Source organism: Peromyscus maniculatus, chromosome 6 (genome assembly GCF_049852395.1).
Source record: "Peromyscus maniculatus bairdii isolate BWxNUB_F1_BW_parent chromosome 6, HU_Pman_BW_mat_3.1, whole genome shotgun sequence".
Lineage (NCBI taxonomy): Eukaryota > Metazoa > Chordata > Mammalia > Rodentia > Cricetidae > Peromyscus > Peromyscus maniculatus.
In genome coordinates this window covers 131470678-131494030 of record NC_134857.1, presented here as the reverse complement: position 1 = coordinate 131494030, position 23353 = coordinate 131470678, and the positions used below count along the sequence as shown (strand labels likewise).

Here is a 23353-nt window from a genome sequence, read left to right as displayed (position 1 = left end):
CCATTATTAGATCCAGTCTCTAACTTCTGTCATCTAATACTTATGGGTTTTAGGCTTGAGCACTGATGGACTACTTCACAATGAATCTCAGAAGTGCTGTATTATTATGCACAGTATGAACAGTCACACATCTGTAACTCAGAACCGGGAGGTGGAGGCAGAGCATCCTTTGAGATACAATGGGTTCGAGCCCAGGCTTGGATGCAAGAGATCCTGTCTTAAAAGATAATTACAAACTAAAGCTGTAATGACTGTGGAAATAAATAAGAACCAACTTGCGGCTTTGTAGAAGTTGGCCTTGAGTGATAGATGTACTTTGCTTGCTAGAAAGCATTCCAGGTTGAAGAAAACCCTGCCCCAAAGGGGTGCTCTTTTTGGCCATTCTGAATTCATAATTCATGACTTCCTCAAAGGTTCCATGCTAGGGAAAGTAGACAAGTTGAGGTAAGGTTCTGGGGGCATAGACCAGTGCTAGAGTGTTTGTCCAGTGTACATAAAGCCTGGGCTCAAAAAGGACATATAGAGGATCATAGTTGGTAAGGAGTTTAAGATGAGTGCAGGCAATTTTCAAATATAGTCATTGATTACTTTTAAGTGTTTTAATTGACTGGCATTGATTGACAAGGCTACAGAAATAGTGCTCTCATAAAGTTAACATGTGAAGTTTGCTGGCCATGCTTCCTTGGGGGACAACAAAGTCTTTGCTTCCTGACTGCTGTATACTTTTCACACTGCATATAAACACATTTTTCCTAAACACGTTGTAACATTAAACAAAGATGTGTATAAGGGATATTATTGGTTATTTATAGCAGGTTTCCACAGTCAGAGGATTTTCTGACACATCTTTGTTATCTTATTATTTGAGGCCAGGAGCAAATATTGTCTGACTCTTGAGCTCCTCCAAGCCCCGTGACCATTTGTTTATGGAGGGAAATGAGTGTATATGTCAGTCTTTATCAGTGACTATGTGCTGTGGGTGGTCTTTCTGTATGCTGTGAATATGTGTTGCCCTCATTGGTTGATAAATGAAGCTGTTTGGCCAATAGCAAAGCAGCATAAGGTTAGGTGGTACATTCAAACTGAAGATGGAGATGAAGAAGGGTGCAGTCATAGGAGATGCCAGCCCACCACTGCAGGAGCAACATGCCAACAGACTGGTAATGCCATGGCCATGTGGCAATACATAGATTAATAGAAATGGGTTAATTTAAGATAAGTGAGCTAGCTAGCAATAAGTCTGAGCCAATGACCAAACAGCTTGTAATTAATATAAGCCTCTGTGTGTTTATTTTGGACCAAATGGCTATGAGACACAGGGAAACTTCCTTCTAAAACTATGTGCTATGTAGTAGGGGTTAAAAGGTTGTGTTTAAGCCAGGCGGTGGTGGCACACAGCTTTAATCCCAGCACTCAGGAGGCAGAGCCAGGTGGATCTCTGTGAGTTCAAGGCCAGCCTGGTTTACAGAGCGAGATCCAGGACAGGCACGAAAACTACAAAGAGAAACACTGCTCGAAACCAACCCCCCTCCCCCATCCCTGGAGCTCTGTCCTGGAAAACCTGAGTCCCAGCACAGCATAACCTTACAGCTGTTTGGTGGCCTGATTCTGATGACTGTCCACACTCTTTTGAAATTGCATGGGAAAATTTCTAAACCGACTTCCAGTATGTGATATTTGACACAAGGACCTGGAACAGCGGGACAGTGTAGTGTTCAGTACTGTTACCATATCAGCCCCATGGCCAGGAGGCAATGCATAAGTAGTGAAGAGACAGAGAACCTGGACAATCATGAAAATGGTTTTACCCTTGATATAAATAGTAACTTGATTTGAAGATGTTAGTCTATAAATATTCCCAGTCTTAGTTCCCTATAACTACCTCATAAATGGAATGCAGTGAAATAAAATAAAATAAAATAAAATAAAATAAATAAAAGATCACAAATTTAGTGGCTTCAATAATAGAATTTTATTGTCTTGCAGCTGTGGAAATAGGAGGCCCAAAATGGGTGACCGAGACTAAGATAACAGCATCTTCATGCTGACTTCCTCGGGGATAGCAGGATCCTTTTCCAGCTGAGATGAGCTGAGCCAACTGCCAGCTTACTTCCCCCTTCTCCCCACCATCCGCTGGGTTCTGAAGAGCAGTGCATGGATATCTGGGGATGGATATTCTGTCTGCCACATGGGATAGCTTTGTGTCTATTGAACAAACGATTAGGTTTTGATACCCTGCCAATGGCAGTCTTGGGTCACAGATTTAACATGTAAGAAATTGGGAGATAAAATGAAAGTGTATTGTCTAACAGACTCTAGAAATGCAAAGTCTTTCTTAGCTGGTGAGTGGTCTTCTTGAGACCACATCCCAGCCAAACAGTGGCAGGACTGTTTCACAAGCTGACTTTTTATTTTCAGGAGAGGACATGTCAGGCTTCACCCAAAAACCATAGATATTAAAATCATAGTGTCCCATGAGTCATATCCTCAGGAAGGTATACAGAACAATGACTTTCTGAAAAGAAATCTGTTCTTCATTTGAATAAGAGACTAGACAGGAGACACACACTGAAACAAATAGACTTTGATAGGTAGTAAGTAGCAAACAGTCAGCAAATAGATCCACTATGAATCTCCTACAGTACACAGTGACTTCATTACAAATAATGCTTTAATGGTGCATTTTTCTGATCAGAAAAAAAATTACAATTTACTTTATGAATACTTTAAATTTACAATGCCCTCTTAAAAACTGTCAATTAAAAGGAATTGTTACAACATGAATTATACTAGTTGTAAGATTAAAAACAATGAAGTATTCAAGTATATTGCTCTAATATTAAAAGATAATTTTCACAACAGTAAAATATTGTAGACAAAATACTTCACACTCTATATCTGCAGTACAGGCATAAACAGTATTATAGCTTGACAAATTTGCACTTTACTGACTATACATTTGAAGTCTCAATATGAAGAATAAAAAAACATTTTACACTCAAATCTAATGTTAATGTAAGAACATACATTCTGTATATTTCATTGTAGGGATTTTTCTTTGTTTTCTTTTAGAATAGTAAAAATGAACATGGATACAGTAAATTTAGGTCTGGGTTTTTAAGTTCAGGCCAATTCCCAAACTGCTAGGTTGTATTTTTTTCCATTATTTTATCTTGAAATTTTCTCATCAAGTTGAGAGAAAGCCAAGTTTATTGGGATGACAATTCCTCGTCAGAAAGGCTCTCTTCCGCGCTTTGTATTCTCCCCTCCAACTCTCTTATGTTCTCCTTTCTGCAACAGAACTCATTACTAAGGTGGTAGGGGACTCGTTTGAAAGGCAACATGAGTCACAAAGATATCAAGGCAGTGGTTTCCTTCAGGACATTCATATATTTCTTATGTTAGAAAGAAATCTTTCCTTGGGCACAGTGATATCACTCCAGAGAAACCAATTACTTTCCAAATATCTGCAGTACTATTTTTGACATATCTAACTATGTCATGTAGGAAAACACACTGTAGCTCTCTGGTCCATAATTTTATCTCACATTAACTATATCCTTTTTACTGTGAACAGAAACATGAATTTGAAATTAATTACTAACAATGAAAGAACGGGTTGCCTTTTCCACATGGGTTATCTGAAGCTTGAGTTTTCATTTCATTGGAGCTATAATTATCAGGAATTCTCTTTGTTTACCTTAAACAGCCAAAACAACAGGGGACATTTTTGAACAATCTATAATATTCTTCTTGAATCTTGATGAAAGAGAAAAGAAAAAACACTACATTATTAAGACAATCTCATAGCATTACTTTCAAATCACAATATTTGCTTTACTGAAGTCTTATTGCTGTTTTAATATAAGAATATACTCAAGTGAATATAAGCTATATAGCTTATATTATATTATAATTATAATTTTTATATTTATATATATTTAGTAACAAAGCTTTTTGCAAGGCATATTTGGATATGGACAGCTATATTCTGTTATTTTAAAGTAAAATTATTTTAGTCATTGTATATTTAAAATGGACTACAATTAGGCAATAAAAGGTAGAAATCAAAAATCTTCAAGGCTAAACATTTTCTGGCAGTTTGGTAACCTGCTATACAAATATAATCTAGTTTTGACCAAAATTTTTAGAATCCTTACCTTTCTAGATAAAACACATAGGAACAAGAAAATGAACATCCCTTGGAAGGCATTGCTGACTGTGAAGAGGTAAGCTGTCACCACAGAAGCATGTACCACGTGCAGAACCCCAAAGATCCAGGTGGTACCCAGAAGGAAGAGGAGGGCAAGGGCGCCTCTGGCACAAGACCTGGAGTGTGTTTGAAGAACTTCCGTCAGAACCCTGCAAGCCCATGGAATGCCCAGTTGCCACACGTATCCAACATATCCCCCAGTTTTTATAAGGATTCCTAGAGTAAGCTTTTTTTTTTTTTTTTTTTTTTTTTTGGTTTTTTGAGACAGGGTTTCTCTGTGTAGCTTTGCGCCTTTCCTGGGACTCACTTGGTAGCCCAGGCTGGCCTCGAACTCACAGAGATCCACCTGGCTCTGCCTCCCGAGTGCTGGGATTAAAGGCGTGTGCCACCACCGCCCGTCTAGAGTATGTATTTTATGACCAGAAAAGTCATAAATGACTTAGATGCTGACAGCTGGCTTGTGGTTTGATGTGATAGCCTTCAGGGTAAATATCTTCCTGTTCAACCTGGAATCTGCTTCAAAAATTAAGATCTCATTATTAAAATGTACCATTTTTGAAGGAAATACTTAATTTTAAAATATTTTCAACTGGCATACTGCAGTATGCAGGCTTTGGTTTCATGTCTGCTGTGACAGTGGTCCTCAAAGAGCATCCTGTGTGGACTCACATCAGCTGGCACTTATGTCTTCTAAAGTGGCTTCTGGTTTATTTTTAAGTTCAATAGTGATGAAAGAATAGAGTATAAATCTAGAATTTTGTCACTGTTGCTGCATTTGCAAGGTAGTAACCTCAAAACAAATTCATGTCAGAATATCAATGTCTTAAAATTTAAGGGAAATATGCATATGTATATTAAGCTATTGATATTTTCAACCAACTGTCAGTGACTTCAGGTAAAACAATATTAAATCTTTCTCACTGGGGACATGGCTTTGAAAATGAAGCAGCTAGGTGCCAGGTGGTGGTGGCTTTAATCCCAGTACTTGGGAGGTAGAGGCAGGTGGATCTCTTTGAGTTCGAGGCCAGCCTGATCTACAGAGTGAATTCCAGGACAGCCAAAGTTACATAGAGAAGTCCTGTTTTTAAAAACCTAAACAAACAAACAAACAAACAAACAAATAGATAAAACAAAAGAAAAACAGACAAAAACAAAAAACAAACAAAAAACAAAACAAAAAGAAAACAAGAAGAAGAAGCAAGAAAATGAAGCAACTGACGTTTACTGGCTCACTCTCTGATTCAAATCAGCAGAGCCATTAATGCATTACTGCATTGCTGCATTGCTGCATTACTGCATTGATGCATTACTGTGGGTGTGCTAGCAATGCACCTCAGAAAAGGCACCATTTTGAACTTTATTGAAGTAAGGACACACATGAAACTCGTACTATTGAGAACTGAAAGAAAATAATCGCTCAAACACTTGCTAAATCCCAACTGTGAATCTTCCTGGAGGTCTCAGGACGGCAGGATGCAGGAGTGTTCCCAAGCAACACAAGCTGCAGCTGCTTCCTACACTCCTACCTCGGCTTCTCCTAAACAAAGCATTTCCAAGGTCTTCATAGATCAGTCTTAGAGAGGGAGTTAAAGGAAAAATCACAGCAACATATAAACTCTGAATCAGAAGAAAGATTTGCCAAGTTCTGAGAAATGTCTTACAAAAGACAGTCATTAAGATCTATTTTTAGCTTAAAACAATTATCATCTTTTCTCTTTCAAATGGGAGTACATTTTCAAAGATGGATTCACTTACCATTCAATCTGTGATATTTATAATTTTATTAAATGCTTTTCCCTAATATGTATTTTAAATATGGTGAAACAACTAATTCTTTTGAAAACATAGTCTTCCAGATTATTTGTTGTCTGGGTGATTAAGGGGCTGAGAGTGTTGCATTGGTGAGTGAACATTTGCCTACCACATGGGATACCCTGTGACTGAGTCTGTTATAACCCCAGACCTACAAGAAAGAAAGAAAGAAAGAAAGAAAGAAAGAAAGAAAGAAAGAAAGAAAGAAAGAAAGAAAGGAAGGAAGGAAGGAAGGAAGGAAGGAAGGAAGGAAGGAAGGAAGGAAGGAAGGAAGAAAGAAAGGAAGAAAGAAAGGAAGAAAGAAAGAGAGAGAAAAGAAAGGAGAAAAGCAGGGAAGCAAGCAAGCAAGAAAAACAAGTTGCTAAAACTTTTAAGTGAACTTTAAGGACTACGTACCTTATGTTCTCATAGCAACTAACTTCTGGTTTCAACCCCGCAGTGTGGCGAAAAACTTTGTATATGATAACTCCAAAAGCCAAGAGATTAACCTGGGGAGATGCAGTAATGTCAAAAGGAGGTCATTTTCATAGTATGCTCTGATTTACCTACATGCAATAAATAAGCAGTAAGGTTTTCAGTAACAGATATCCCAAAGACTCATGTGGCACACACATTTGTGTGTATGTGCACATAAACATGCAGATGTAGGCAAATACCAAAAACCTTCATGGCTGATTTTGACAGTGTCAAGAACTTTCATTAGTGCACATTGTAAGCAGTGTAAGCGCCGTTTTGTTCATTGTTTCTTTGAAAAGAAGTTTGGGAAACAATTTCTACAACCATTTGGAAATTTATCTGGGAAGAATTCACAGGAATTTAGTAACTCAGCAAAACACCACACCCCTGACTCTAGAAAAGCCTTGAATGCACTTTGTTTAACACAGTTCATCTTGTCATCTTGTCCTGACATCATTTTAAGATTTATTTTCCTCATGTTTAACTTCAGAAGCTTTGAAAATACCAACAAATGAAAAATGTTGGTTGAAAAATTCTTCTTTTATTAGACTTATTCTTTTTTTATATTTTGTACTTTCTAAGTACAGTATTCACTTTGTTATCTTACTGTCAAAAGACTGTGAAAGTGCATTTTCTTCTTCTTTCCCTGTGGTTTTAAAGAAAATGTATTCATTTTATTTTATGTTCAGGAGTGTTTGCCTGCGTATATGGCATTGCATCACATGCATGTGGTACCCAGGGAGGCCAGAAGAGGGCATCCGATTCCCAAACCGTAGTTAACAATTAGGCATTACCATATAGGTGTTAGAAAATCAATCGGGATCCTCTGAAAGAGCAACGGAAGCTCTTAACCACTGAACCATTTCCCAGCCCTATTTTCCTGTATTTTTGAGATCTTACAAGTGAGACATGCAATGTCCAAATGTTCAATGCAATCCATCCTAATACAAAAATTTGAATTACAAAATATTAAACGTTATATGTGCAATTAACACATTAATATTTTATTGGATATGTTAGCTTAAATGGATTTTTCAAAATACATTTTGGAGTGATAATACCAAATGCCATAATTTTAGATAGCTCTTATATTAATAATTTAGGAGCTTAGCATTACAGGAGGCTCTCCCCTATTGTAAGGTTATCTCTTTATCTATTGTTCATGATTCTGTAGATGGGGATCAGGACCTTGCACACACTGGAAGAGTGTTCTATCTCTGAGTGACATCTCTTATATCCTAAGGAGTTTTGTAGACGTTTTCTGAATTCAGTTGAGTAATTTCTATTAAAATAAGTATAAAGAAATGGGTTAGAGAATTTCATATTGCCATTTACCCATTGAAAGGTCTTTGAGATGAAATCTTAAAGGAATAAGGGTTCTACCCATTTTTCTGCTTCCAACTGTTCATTACTTCTAATTATATGATTAATTAATTCCAATTACAGTAATACTTCCATTAAAAGACCTTAGCAATTGCAGAGGCGAGATAAAGTATTTTTAAATTGATTTAGTTGACAGTTTCACCCTATTTGGATGTTCAAATAATGAACTGAAATGTCTATTTAATAATATTTAATAAATATGATTTAATATTAAAAAATGAATATGTAACATTTTATACCTTTTAAAAACCATATTTTTGCACGAAATTAGACACCATAATGGTTAATGCCATAAATACATGAATATGTATTTTATGTAATAAAAATGTTTCAAAAATTAGTTGGTATAAATGATTTATGCCACAATTGATTTGAAACTCTGCATTTAATGATATATTAATAGTGAACTATTGTTGTCCACAAAGAGCTATAAGATAAAGTAAGTGATTAAGAATTTATTCTAGATCCATAATTTTTACCTTCATGAATAGGTTGTTTAAAACATGTGGTGCTAGACACATGAGAGGTTAATTATTATACCATAAGCTCACATTTCTTCAAATGTAAAGAAAAAAGTTTAAGATATCTCTACCAAAAAGGTATAGTAAACATAGAGAAGTTAATGAAAAGTGTCAAGAACACTTCAAATATTTTATTTTTATGTGTTGATAGCACAAATGTCTGGGTGTTAAATTTTTGTTTATTTTAGGATTTTTCCCAAGGGTCTCAATCATCCAGTGTCAGACACCAGTGAGAGCTTGGTACATCCAAATTCCTGAATAAAACTGACATGGTCTTTTGTTGTTGTGGATTCTACCAAGAGAAGAGAAGGTAAGTAGGTAGCCTGAAGATGCTCATCAACCCAATGTCAGGAGAGCAAAATGCCATAGGTTAGAATGAGGGGTTAGGCATCGTCCTTTCTAGATCTTCCAGAACCTCATCAATTATAGGTCACAAGAGAATCAAAAGAGGAGGAAGGAGAGAAAGATGCACCTTTATACTACCAGCTCTCAGAAAGGACATGGAGACTTATTAATTGTAAAAGTTCCGCCTACAGCTTAGGCTTGTCCCACTAGCTCTTATAATTTAAATCAACCCATTTCTATTCATCTATGTGTCACCACGTGACTCGTGGCTTTACCTCTCCTCTTTGTCTTGCTCCTTTTGTCCAGTTGGCGACTCTGCCTTTCTTCTTCCCCAAGACCTCTCGGTCCTCAGAAGTCCTGCCTAACTTTTTCCCGCCTAGCTCTTGGCGATTCAGCTCTTTATTAAACCAATCATAGTGACACATCTTCACACAGTGTAAAAACATATTCCACAACAGGTGGCTGTTCTGTGAACACAGTGGTGTCATGTGTGCTGTATGGGTGAAATAAAAAGGGAAATTTTTTCTCCTCTTTTGCCATAGATTTATTTTGTTTTGAGTCAGGGTCACATGGTGTAGACCAAGCCAGCCTTGAAATCATGATCCTCATATCTCAGCTCTCAAATACTGCATTGCAGATATGTTAAATGTAAAGGTAAAATTGCAGTAAAGTTAAAATGATTTTTAAAAATTAATAATTCTAGTTAGAGTGTTAGTATTTTGAAATAATTTGAATTTTTCTTCAGTTAGTCAAGTTTACTATATCAACATTACAGAATCATATGGTGCATCAGCATAACCCCAGGAGCAACACCTACATTTGTTTCTTAACATTACTTGTACAGTTTTTGGCCCATTAATATATAAATATCTTTAAATGATTTTTTATTGATTTATAAGCAGTATATAAATAATCAATGTTATCTAAAGGTGTTCCAAGGCATGTGGCTTTATTTATGTAGGGAAGGAAGTAAAGTTTAATCTCTGCAGTTTACACAGAAGGGGAAAATATTTTATAAGTATACATTGTAAATCCGTGTAAAGGATCTGAACTAAAGTAACAAAGAGTACCTTAAAAGAACTTGATGTAGAATTTAAAACTTCTGATAATGAGACTCTTTGTGATTAACCTACCTTGAGATTAGATGATAAGTAGACACTTGCATTTTGGGTTAAATAGTTGGCACTACATTATTAGCATTATGATTATGTGGTGATATCTATATGATTATTATGGGATTAAAAGCATGAGTAATTTTTAAATACTCATTAGCATCTACCAAAACTGTTTGAAGGTTATGTAAGCTATGATTCTGATACAATCATAAAGGACATAGTTTTCATAATTTTGTCAGTTGTAATTCCTTTGTCATTTATAACTAAGTGTTAGCTTCACAAATGCACAAGGGCTCAGGACTTATAAATGGACTTTCATTGTTGAGTTTTTGCCTTAAAGTTTAGACTTCCATCCCAGAATCCAATATACCTATATAGAAATAAACAAGCAACAAGCCCTAGAAGGCAAACCAAATAACTCTAGGGTTTATTGCTGTGTGTTGGAGCACAGAAGAGAATAAAGAAAGCCATGTGTAATCAGTGTCATGAACAATTAACACTAAAGAGAAAGTGTTACTTTAAATTTAACATCATTTGCCCTTGTAAAGTGGTCTTTGTCTACACCATGATCTATTTTTAACATCAGTATTTCAATGCTTGAAACATATATTTTATTTGACAGTCTATTTAAAAAACTCTTTAAGTGGTCTTTCTATCCTTTTAAATTTTTCCCTAAAATGAAATTTAAATAGATGAGCAGACAAGAGAGCAAGAGAGAACTCTGAAGGACTTGGACCTTCAGATACCTTCAACCAAGGGCTTCAAATCCACAATTCAACATGCAGCATCTCAATCAGTCATTTTTCTTTTCTTAGTCTTTCCTCAATAATTGATGAAGCCATTTATATGCTGATGTCGGATCTCACAGAAAAGAATGGAAAAATATCTTTTGCAGTACTTTTAGACTCACAGTTTAATTTTTCATTATATCAAATAAAATCAGGTTCATTTAAGACTGTGTCATGATTACAACTTACATGTCCTTTCAAATAGTTTTAATACCTTTAAAATAACTGGCACCAGACAAACATGCTTCTGTCTTGAATAAACACCAGGTTTTTATTCGACTACTGAGTGTCCATATAAAGCATTTATTCCTTTCCAAACCATAGACCACTTTCTAAATAATGAAGCAGTTCAGTTTGAGAACAAAGAGACTATGCTCCATTAATTGTATATTAGCAAAATTAGAATCAAAGGGTTGTAATCTTGTCTTCTGTTCAATTTTATGTTTATTATTTATTCCCAGTTGGAATAATCTCTGAAAATGCTTCAGTTAAATTGTAAATCATACACTGTCTCAGAAAAACTGGGGTATGTGGTAAACAGCATACCTTTCCAAGATTTTTCATACTGTAGTACTAGTATCTGTGAGTATGGCACAGACACCACACAGACACACAGACACACACACACACAGACACACACAGACACACACAGACACACACACACACACAATGATGCTTCAGGTAGAAGGAAGGTTGTAGACTCTCGGATGAAGAGATGACATTGAATAATGCCATTAGGCCCCACCTAATCATGTGAGCCTTGATGACAAAAGCGGTCTAGAGAAGAGAAAGCAAAAAAGAGGAAACCTCCGAAGAGAAATGGAGGTAGAGATGCCCACTCTGAAGGCAAACTGGCTGCATGTGAGGGTCTCTGTGAAGCCCCTACAAGCAGAGAGCAGCCCCTTCACCCAGCCAGGGATCTGGGTCTTCAGTCCTGCACTCACATGGAACTGAGTTTGGTCAAGAACATGAAGGACCATAGAAACAAGTTCTCCCCTGGAGCCTCTGGTAGGGTTGAATTCAGGACAGAGAGCTTCTTAGAACTGAGGCAGTTCTTCTGACCTGTGTACCTGTGAGACACATGTGCATTATGCATGCTGAAAAACTCTGGTCATTTTTAAGGCAATGAAGACAAAGAAATGTAGAAATCTACAGGTGTATGTGTAATGTATACATACATATATATATGTGTACGTGTACATATATATGTACAGTTAGCATATATAATGAAAGTCCCTATGGATGATGATTGATTATGCATAAGTAAAAATTAACCCTTATACAATCATTTATCATTAGCTCTTGTTTATTATTAACATTCTATGTATTCAATGAAAAATCAATTATATAAGGTTGTCTTTGTTTATTATTTGTGGATTATGCTCCTGTTTCTTAAATCAAATGACTAAGATTAATTATGCTAACAGCTGACCTCCTTTGAACTGTCACCCATGCAACTTGTTCCTTCCAGTTCCTCTCAATCTCTTTTGCGCTGTACTCCATTCCCAGCATTGCCTGGTATGCTAAATATACATGTTACTTGCCAGTTTAAATCTCAGAAACACAATGAGTATTTTGTTGTGTGTGCTACATACAATATTTGGGACACACACAACTCATTATTTATCTAAAATCCAATTGGCCTGACACAGTTTATTTTGTAGGTTAAGCCTCATTTTTACAGGCTTTCATGTGTTCACACTCAAATTCCTGCATCATTGAGGACAAGACATCTTAGAGGGAATTCCAAGGCTGTCTCCCTCTCCACAGAGACCAATTTCTAACAGCGTAAAAAGAGCACGTCAAAGTTTGAGGGGGTAAAATTTCAGATCCTGTCATAGAACATGAACATGTATGTATGTGCAAAGACTGCTCACATGCTTCAAAATTAGAAAGTGGGTAAAAGCACATAAAGCCCAGAGTGCAGGAAAGAATGCACATACATTTGACAGCATGCTTTCTTGTTGGAAATGCCTCATGGTGCATAGGAAAGCTGTGCCAGGAAGCAAGGAATTGGACTGATGAACACCTTTGTTAAAGTCTTCATTAGGGTCTGGGCTTGTGATGCAGTTGGTAGAGTATTTACCTAACATACACAAAATCCTGAGTTCCATAGCTAGCACCACATAAAGTGGGTAGTGTGCACACTTGTAACATCAACACAAGAGTCATGGAGGCAGGAAGATTAGACACTGAAGTCATCCTCAGTTACATAATGAGTCTGGGATACATGAGATCTTGTCTCTAAATAAGTAAAGTAATGGAAAAACATAAAATCTGCAAATCTTACTATAAAAAGAGGTAAAAGTTTACTGAAAGTTCACAGAAACTATGACATCTCAGTATATGTTGACCTATTCTCAACACTGTGAAGTCAGCTGAGTAACTTCTCTCCCACAGAGGCCAAGACAACACCATGTGCTCCATCTGGTTTAGCACTTGCCTCAGAATAGCTACCACGGGAATATCTACAGAGTTAAAAGCCATTCCTCTGCTGAGATTCCAACACTAGCCCGAGAGAGTAGACAACAGAGAAATGGAAGGACAGTGTTCGATTATATGACAAAACAACTGTTGAGTCCCAAACATTGAAACACCTGAAGCTGTCTGAGAACATAATAGGTGCATTCAAGAGGGCTCTAAACAACATCACAAGAGAAGATCACCAATAGACCTCTCTGGGACAGTGCATGCTTTCTGATGTTACACTAATCTCTTGAGGGTTTTTTTTAAATTTTTTAATTTTTTGAGACAGGGTTTCTCTGTGTAGTTTCACGCCTTTCCTGGAACTCCCTCTTGTAGTCCAGGCTGGCCTCGAACTCACAGAGATCTGCCTGCCTCTGCCTCCCAAGTGCTGGGATTAAAGGCGTGTGCCACCACTGCCTGGCTCTCTTAAGGTTTACATGTTAGTAGGCAGCAAAGTTTTCCCAGCAGGCAATGCTTGTTGGGAAACGCACTTGGATAAAGAGTTGATCTGCCATAATGTATATTTTCACAAGTACTTATAAGTTGCTGAAACACTGACATTCACCAACTCTGACAAAAATACCTTTTAACACCAATATTCATTAAGTGAATAAATATTATTAATGATCTATGTGGTACTGTTCATGACTTCTTATTTCTCCTATTATAATTATAGAATTGTAACTGGTGATGCTTTTATTAAATTTGTTTTCTGCTTAGGACACCAGAATTACAAAGACATTAATTAAATAATTCACCTGAGATTATGGGTAGGAAGGACCAGAGGCCAGAGTCATTCCTAATAGGTTACAGAGTTTATGCTACCAAATATTTTATAAAACTATCAAACTGCAGATGAAAACAAGCAAGGAGACACTAGAGTGATATTAAGACTTGAAGACATCTATCATATAAGCATTGACTTGTAGAACTGGACAACAGTCAGTTCATTATTGGTTTACTCTTATTCAAATTGGTCAAAACATCAATGATGGAGCCTGCTCGTGGAGACTAGGACAATGTGCAGAGAGAGAAGTCCTCTCCTGAAGGCAGGCATCCTCTCAGTTTTCCAAGGATCAGAGAATGACACTAGTCAACAAGGCTTTCCACCGGCACACTCTGAATATGTTTTGTTTGTTCTACTGGTGTAGGGATGTGGATGTATGATGTGAAAATAATCTAAACAGAATTATAGCATGGCAGCTGGTAATTTTCTAAGGATTATTAAGTGTTCACATTTAAGCTGGGAGTATCTCTGTTGCCCTTACATGATCCTGGCTGTATGAAGTCACAGGTCACACAAGAGTGTTGCAGAGTTTTGTTTCTCCAAGTAGTAGGTTCACCCTCTGCTGCTTTTCTCTCTACTGTAATAGATTATAAGGTATGTACATGGGTGCTCAGGTCACATTATCTACCTACAAGGGATCTCCGTAACACATACAGTTGAGCTTCACATGTCTCCAAGGGCATTGTGGTCAAACAGCACCAATGATAAATATGCACTTGAGAAAATATCAAATGAACATTTTTCCTACTTCTAGAGTAAAATTTTTGCCAGCCAGGTTGAAAGAGTCTGCACAAACTAATCAGTTTGATCTCCATAAAGATCTGATCACATTTGATACAATGAGTTTAATTGTTGTGAAGACAATACACGGTATAGATTTAGATGCATTTTCCAGATACCTTCTCTTATGTCAAATACATGTCTAGTAATGTCTTTATATGTGTCCTCCTAATTAGTCATTTGAAACATCATGTTCTACTAGAGAAAAGTGCTGGTCTTCATGAGGTAGTAAACTAACTTAAATAGTACATGGATGCAAAACAGGTGGCAAATTTAAGTGTATTTTTCCTATAAATTTAAGTAATGCCAGTAAATTTGGTAAATATCATTTCAAATGCTAAAAGAGCATCACTGAAGACATTAAGGAGTATTGGAACAGTCTTCTGTGACGGAGTCTGGTACACAGTCACCTGAACATGAACATTAAATGCATGTGTGTGAGACTGGAGCTAAGGGAGTCTTCTGAACAAAGTAGAGATAGGGATGCATCTCAGAGGCTTGCCTAGGTAAGCACAAAACTCTGGGTTCAATTTCCAGCACAAAATAAAAGCAGACAAACACATTCTACTTACATAATTTAATTACTGTATTTATAACAAAATAAAATTTTAATTTCAGATAATGAAATTTAAATATCTTAGTGGAGTATATATCGAATGCATGAAGCATTTTTATTTCATGTTTAATTCTTTAATCTTTTCAAGAATGTTTTATAATCTACGTACTCTACATAGTGTTAGGCAGTGTGCATAAACCAGTAACTGTGCACAGTTTTCTAGGTGTGAAGACACGTTCAATAAAGTGTACACTTTCTTATGGATGACTCAACTTCTAAATAGAATACATGGCTCCTAGAGCAGCATTAAGTTCAGTTCCAGGCCTGATATTAACTAGATGGCTTGTTGAGCTGCCTTCAGTTTGCTTTCTTAATACATAAACCTGAGCAATATTAATGTTTACCTTAGAGATTTTTGTCTGAATAAAATTATACAGTTATTGTAAGGTTCTCTGAATTATACTCAGTATGTAAGTGTCCAACAAATAGTGAATCAATAATGGCTCTTGGTCTATAATCCATGACCCATAAAAATAGAGCTACTTTTAAGTTTTGTTTTTGGAGTCTCAAGGTCAGGAATAATGACTTGTATCTAACAGGCTCAATATTCACATGTTATGTGAATTTAAAAAACTAAAATTCTAATTAATTAAAAAATTAGTATTCTATACTCAAGTTACCTTAATCATCTGTATAAAGAAGCCATCAACTGATCAGCCGTTAACTGAACAAATGTGTAAAATGACCATAATTTGTCTCACATCTTGATGATTTTACTACAAGTTTCTCATTAACACTAAATTATTTGAAGACAAAAGTAACTGTTGAAACAGAGACATAAATCATCAAAATGTAATGTTGCTGGAGTGTAGTAAAGTAATGGAGTACTTGCAGAAGGTTCTCTAGACTCTAAACACCAGAGTGAAAGAAAACAGAAACAAGTACATTGCCAGTTGTCAGAAGACGGTGACCCCCTAGTAAGAACTGAGCAGGGGAAGGTTGTGCCTAGTGGCTGCAAAGACTGCAGTTCCACTTCCTGGACTTTATGGACAGACTTGGGGTGTCTCCATGTTGACACCTGTCAGGAATCACAGGTGTGTTGTCCTGTGGTGTGTGCTCATCAAAACACGGCCTAGATACAAGGATTAAAGCTTTTGTACTGCAGTTGTCCATTAGGATATATCCCCTTCCCACCCCAGCCAATTTCCTACGATGGCTAATGAAGGGTTCTCTCTTCTTTGCTATGGCAAAAATTTTGTTCTAACAATGGTGATCATTGACAACAAAAGAACTATTTATAATTCGTATTTTAGCATGTTTCCATTAGAAATATTTTATACTGCAAGGTTTTTGGTATTTAAAAATATTTTACTAAAAATAAAAAGAGGGAGAAGAGAATGGAATACTTATAAACTAGAGGATAAAGTGACCTCTGTGACTGTAAGTAATGTCATGGGCTCGTTTTTTATAGCTGGTTTTAACTGTAGTTAGTCACAGTCCATGGAAGCAGAGGTGAAGGAGAAAAGCTGTGTGCAAAAAGCATTTACCACAGTTGTTCATTTCAACGTCACAGCAGAAGAGAAGCTGTACAATGAATTCTTTTTTGTTACAGTTTCAGAAATGAAACATTCTCCTTTTATACCCACTTGCAGAGTAAAATGTGGCTGGAGGTTAGCAAAAGCAACAGCACCTTACATAAACGTACAGTTACTTGACTATTTATTAGACTTTAAGGCAGACTTTGCATAGTTTAATTTAAAGATACAACATTCAAATCATTGCTAAGTTAAAATTTTAAAGTTGTTTTTGTTATTTTTAATCATGTGTATGGCTGCATACATAAATGTAGGTGCTCCTGAACACCCAAGATGTCAGATCTGCTGGAACTGGAGTTACAGGTGGTTGGGAATTATCTGACTTGGGTGCTGGGACCCAAACTCTGGTCCTCTGCAAGAGCAGTATACATTCTTAACCACTGAGCCATTTCTCTGGCATCCCACCCCTGGAAAGCTAGGTTTTTATCTAAAGGGTAAAATCAAAGTCATATAAAATTGTTTCCCCAAACATTTAATTTTCTCCTCCTTTATTTTTTAAAGGATATTCATATTCTTCTAACGCCATTTGCAGTAATTCTGTTGTGGAGTTTCTGTCATTATCCTCATCCTCGTACTAGAGATCCAGGGCACAGAAAGGACTCCCTGAGTGTTCCCTTTACTAATTATGCTGCCTTTGCGACCTCTGGCACTGCCTAGCCAGGATTTTATTTTGTTCAGATGAATTTAAAATACCACATTACATGTTTTAGTGGAAACATACTGCAGACAGGCTCGCTGTCCAGAGACAATAATCCTTCCTGAGAAGAAAACAAAGTAAACATGACAGATTTTAGGGAAAGCTTCCACGTTTTCTGCTTGATTTCTTTCCTTACACTTCCTCTGTGGGAAAGGAAAGAGTGCATCACGCATTTATTTCCTCAACAGTGTGACTTGAGTGATTACTGCACATTGAGCCTTAAGAAAAATATACTGAAGGAAAATCCATAATATTTTCTTCTCACAGACCTTAAAGCCACCCAAAGAAGATAAATACTGACCAGTCATGAAATCAGATGTTTAAAGAACTTACACACATTGTAAACTGGGGAAAGAATTCACAAGAAGAAAGTATAGACTTCTAATTCTAAAAGCATGAGCCAAATATTTATTATAGTCCAATGAGTTAGACAAGACTTCCATTAGCCATGTTTGAATTGAAGTATATAAGGTAAGTGGGAATTAACTAGAAAAGATGAGAAGGGGTTGAGACAAAATGGTTCCATATATAGAAAGAGGTTACAGAGGAAGGTACAGAGAGGGCATGCCCAACAACCAGCGTGGTTCAACACTGAGAGGCACTGTAAGAAAGCTGACCAGGTGGGTTATAAGATACAATGTGTCCTATGGGAAGGGTCTGTATGTTGTTGTTGGCCTGGACTGTTGAGCAGTGTCCTTTTCAGGTTAGCATTCAGTGGACATCACATTAAGGTAAGCTAAGAGAGACCCAGGTAGTCTAGACCCTCCAGCTTCTGACATATCTGCTGGGGTACCCTGTTCAAGTCACACAAGCAAATTACATTCCTTTGCATGTGGTTCAACATGAATGGAAGGGCATGAGCAACACCCCACTTCTATTTCCTTATTCTATGCCTATATAGGGTGGTTACCAAGTTCACAGAAACATACCCAGACACTGGAGTAGTAGAGACTTGTGAAGGCCATTATGGTCAGCCACATAGGATTTTACTACAAGTAAGTTTTGGTTTGTATAAAAAGCCCTAATTAAAAAAACAAACAAAAACAAAACAAACAAACAAAAAAAAAACCCCCAAAAAACCAAAACAAAAAAACCAAGTTTGTTTTATAGATTCCCTACACAGAAGCACTAACTTGAAGTATTTTTATACTCTCAAACATTTCTATGGTTTGAAGATAAATAAACTAACAGGGCACTCTTAGAATAAATTGTATGCAGAGTTATAGACTTGATCCCAAGAACACTGTGAAGCCACAAAAGATGGTAATAGAGCACATAAGGCTGGAGGGGGCATCACTTAGCTGCAGATGACTTGTGCAAGTGACCTGTGCTACTCTCAGAGAATGATCAGAATATGTACTTGCCTCTTGATTAAATTAAATAACTACAAAAATTCATCATGAACAAATTCTTGAAGGTTTTATGACTTAGATTCAAGATAATATAAATGATTTGCTTTATTGTAATCAATCCACTTACAGAAATTTATGTGCTTCTTAAATTATAAATAGTAGAGAACCCCTCTAGGCACTTCTAAACAGATAAGTCTAGATTATAGTACCAGAGTGCAAAAATCTTGTGAAATCTGATCTACCAAATGCTGTTCCTATTTTTATTTTTATGCATTGCAGAAACTTCTGTGAGGATCAACTGAGACATATTAAAAGGTTTTGTGAAGATTAAAAGATTATGCAAATGTACACCAAGTACTAATTCTAATGACTGTGTGGACCTACCAACACCATCAGTGCCTTCCTCTCCTGGGCTCCCCTGTAGAACCGGACTGCAGAAGGATGCTCACAAGGGAGCATTTGCAATCAGCATCATCTTAGACACCTCTTTATAATTGGGTTCGAGAGACTTAAGGTACTTTTAAGAAACATTTTTATTTTATCTCTAATTTTTACAAGTTTATCCAACTCTTATGAAATTCTCTAGTGAGTCCCCAAAGATTATCTCTGAAAGTATTTTCAGTAACAATACCGCTCCTGTGTATGAGAACATATTGAAAATCAGCAATGCATCATTTATATTGCTTTTCTTTCCCTCTCAAAAAACAACCCCTTTACTTCATGTCTTTAAAAAATTCTAGCTATCTGTTGTTCAAGAAGTTTAGAATAATATGAAAAACAAAAACTGAACTACTTATTCATATATAGTATAGAGAAAGGCTGGGATATTAAAATGCTTTAAATCCCAGATATCACTGGAAGATAGAACAAAAAGCATGCTGGCATTAAATTGAAACTCTCAATGAAAATGGTGGTCTGATCTTCACAAGATTAAACTTAAAAACTGGTAGCATTTCTTAGTATAGCTTTAATGTGGTTATCCTATGTACAGTGCCTACTCCTTGACTATAATTTCTCATGTCTGTGCTCTTTGTACAAGAATACAGCTAATGTTAGTAGTGCAGTCTAGACTAGAGGCAGTTCCCAGTGAAGGGAGCATGGGATATGGTCCACAGGAGACTTTTGACTCTAGAGATGTCTTTGGTTGTCTTCTGAAAGTTGTATTGCTCCTGGAATCTAGGGAGCAGGAGCTGCAGGTGATGTGAACTTCCTCAATGTCTTGAGCAGAGTTACAATGAAGGCTTTGCCCAGTGTCAGCAAACCTGTGTTACAGTAAAGAGTGGAATCTCACGGTATGTGGATCCAAGCCACTGCCTCCTCCCTTAAGAGTTAATCCAGTTTGGCAGGGCAATCACCTGCCCAAAGGAGCACCAATTAGGAGGACAAGTCTACCTTACGGTGTGCTAAAGAGAGAGGAGGAATAGCTCACCCTTGAATGAGATGATGTTCTTTTCCTTCTGAGAATTACACTCTTGTCACTCTCTCTCTTTCTCATCACTCCTCCTCCCCTCCCTCTCCTCCCCTCCCTCTCCTCCCCTCCCCCTCTGCCCCTCCCCCTCTCCTCTGTTCTCTTTTCTCTTCCTTTTCCTGTCTTCCTTTCCCTTTCTAACTCTATTCTTTCCCCCCAGGTAGCTGCTGAGATTCACAACTTGATTGTCCTGCAGTATTTCTTTTAAATTCTAATAAAAATTTCCTTGAGCTTCTGTGTAGTGGGTAGCCATTCTAGCTTGGATCTGGAAGCTCCAACCCCCATTGAGACTCTGGCAACTGTCACGCCTACGAGGCGGGCAAGGGGAGGTGCTGGAAACCTAGGAGCGGGATGGGCAAGCGCTCGCTCTGGGCGCTCTCTGCGCCTGGACCCTGGATGGTGGAGATTGATTGTACAGAGCTCCAGAGAACACCGCTGGATTGAGTCCATTCTTGAATTCTTTAACATTGAGACTAAGTGTGAACCGCAGTTTCTACAGTACTATCTTACAAGTACAAAGGGACTCCCTTGAAATTCCGGTAATACTTGGTCTATTTTAATTCTCTCTTTTGTCCTTATTTATTGTAACATGTTGATACCACAGTAGGTAATAATACCGAATATTGGCATAGATATTAAAATAAAGACTTTCTCATATATTCTTGGCAGAATAAAAAATCAATTCATATAATTGTTTTACAGGATAATTATGTAAATTTTAAAACCTGCTCATACTTGCATTTCTACCTCAAAGATATACTGCCTAAGACTGTCTTAATGGATATGCAGCTGTGGTGGGACCTGGATTTTTTAATAAGGAAGTGCTAGAAACAAATATTCATCCTTAGGGAAGTTTTAAATACACACTCATAATAAGCAAGGGTAGAAATGGTAAAATTGTAGGTTCTAATGAGGAAAGACAGATATAATATATTGTAGGCTATAGGTAATTCAAGTTTTTTTTCTAAGTTTGTAATTGGGTGTGTATACACATACAACAGAAATATCTACTAAAATACAGAGTAAATATGAAGAAGGAAGTATAAATGACTTGGCAGAAGTGTGTGTGTGTAGTACAACACACACATATGTGTGTGTGTGTATGTATATGTATATGGATATACATATATATTTTTAAAGAGATATTTTAAGTATAAAATTATCAATACAAAGGCAACCAAGAAATTGGAATTTCCCAGCAGTCTCATGATGAGCAAAGAGAATCCTGGACCAGCTTGTGTGAAAACTCTCCTCTCCAGGAAAAGATTTACAGCTATACGGAGACAAGGCTGGGTTAGTGAAGGGGTGACCCCAACTTGACAGGGACTGCTGTAGTGTGCATATCCTTGGCCTTCTATGTAAACTTCAATCTCACTTCAGGACGTCATTGGATCTCTTCATTCTTCCCAGTGACCACAGTGAATAAATCTCCTTTATTTGCTTTCTATACACTAACTTAGCTGTTTTAATTGGTTTCTCAAGAATAGGTGAACAAGTGTGTTTTCTTGGGGCATAGATAGTGACCCTAAGTTCTGTAACAGGAGTGATCCACTGCAGGAAGTGCAAGTGTAGGGTGGAATATACAGTCTTACAGCATTTATATGTTTCTCAATCTTGGACAATCATGAAAATCAAAATGTAATGATATCTCAAAACCTGTGCATGCACACAGGCACACGTGCACACACACACACACACTCAAATGTTCACAAGTCCTACCTCATGTGAGCTATATGAATAATTCATTTTCAGTAGTTTTAATTGGCTTTCAAGAAAATTGAAGGTGTCCATCAGGTCCTTCCCTTTGGCTTGGGGAACCCTGTGGAAGAGGGGAGGAAAGACTGTAGGAGTCAGAGGATGGAGAATATCACAAGAACATGGGCCACAGAATCAGCTAAGCAGGGCTCATAGGGGCTCACAGAGACTGAAGCAGCCACCACGGAGCCTGCACAAGACCTTTGTGTATACGTTATAGCTGTAGCTTGGTGTTCTTGTGAGACTCCTAACTGTGGGAGTGGGTGTTTCTCTGACTCATTGGTCTGCTCTTGAGACTCTTTCTCTCCTATTGGTTGTCCTGTTCAGCCTCACTATGAGGGTTTTCACCTTGTATTACTGTCTCTTGTTTTGTTGTGTTTGGCTATTGTCTCTTGAAGGCCTGCTCTTTTCTGAAGGGAAACATAAAGAAGAGTAGAACTCGGGGAGAAGATAGGTGGGGGAGGTTGGAAGGAGTAGAGGGAGAGGAAATTGTGGTTTAGATGCATTGTATGGGAGAACACTCTATTTTCAGTAAAAGAAAGAAAAAGAAAGAAAGAAAGAAAGAAAGAAAGAAAGAAAGAAAGAAAGAAAGAAAGAAAGAAAGAAAGAAAGAAAGTTCCTTATGTGGACTAGTTTAATTAGCATTTGGTTCAATCAAGAAAATCCTAGCTGAGTGGTGGTAGCTCACACCTTTAATCCCAATCCTAGGGAGGCAGAAGCAGGCCAATCTTTGTGAGTTCAAGGGTAAGCTGGTCTACAGAGCTAGTTCCAGTACAGCCAGAGCTACACAGAGAAATCATGTCTCAAAAAAAAAAAAAAAAAAAAAAAAAAAAAAAAAAAAAACTAATGAGAGAGTGAGAGTGGGAGAGAGAGAGAGAGAGAGAGAGAGAGAGAGAGAGAGAGAGAGATTCTATTTTATTTTCTCTATTTTAGTTAGCTTTTTTTAGCAGCATGTACTTTAAACCACAAATTCTAGGTAATAGCAGGAACATATATTATATTTTGCCATAATTAAATGCTATGACATATTCATTAACATTTTAAAAGCTAGGATCAGCACAGGCACACATATGCACATGTGTTATATTTGATCACACATATTCTAATGCATATGATTTGGGGCTTTGGAAATTCTGTTTCCAAATTTGTCTTTTTGTTTGACTTTTTAGCACAAAAGGTAAAAATAAGAGAGTCATAACATAAGATTTTCTTCTGAATAATTTGGAATTTTCTTTTTTAATTGCTAAAGAATGGATACTTTATA

At 37.0% G+C, this 23353-nt stretch overlaps 1 protein-coding gene across 1 annotated transcript in view; it reads right to left on the bottom strand.

Annotated features, from left to right (window-relative positions):
• Positions 1-1948: 1948 nt before the first annotated feature.
• Positions 1949-23353, bottom strand: part of Adgrl4 (adhesion G protein-coupled receptor L4) — a 112454-nt gene continuing 91049 nt past the window's right edge. Inside the window, exons 13-15 of the mRNA XM_006989487.4 lie at positions 6422-6513; positions 4161-4329; positions 1949-3759 (exon numbers count right to left, since the gene is read on the bottom strand). Coding sequence (XP_006989549.1) covers positions 3697-3759; positions 4161-4329; positions 6422-6513 — 324 coding nt within the window. The 3' untranslated portion in view covers positions 1949-3696. The remainder of the gene's footprint in view (positions 3760-4160; positions 4330-6421; positions 6514-23353) is intronic.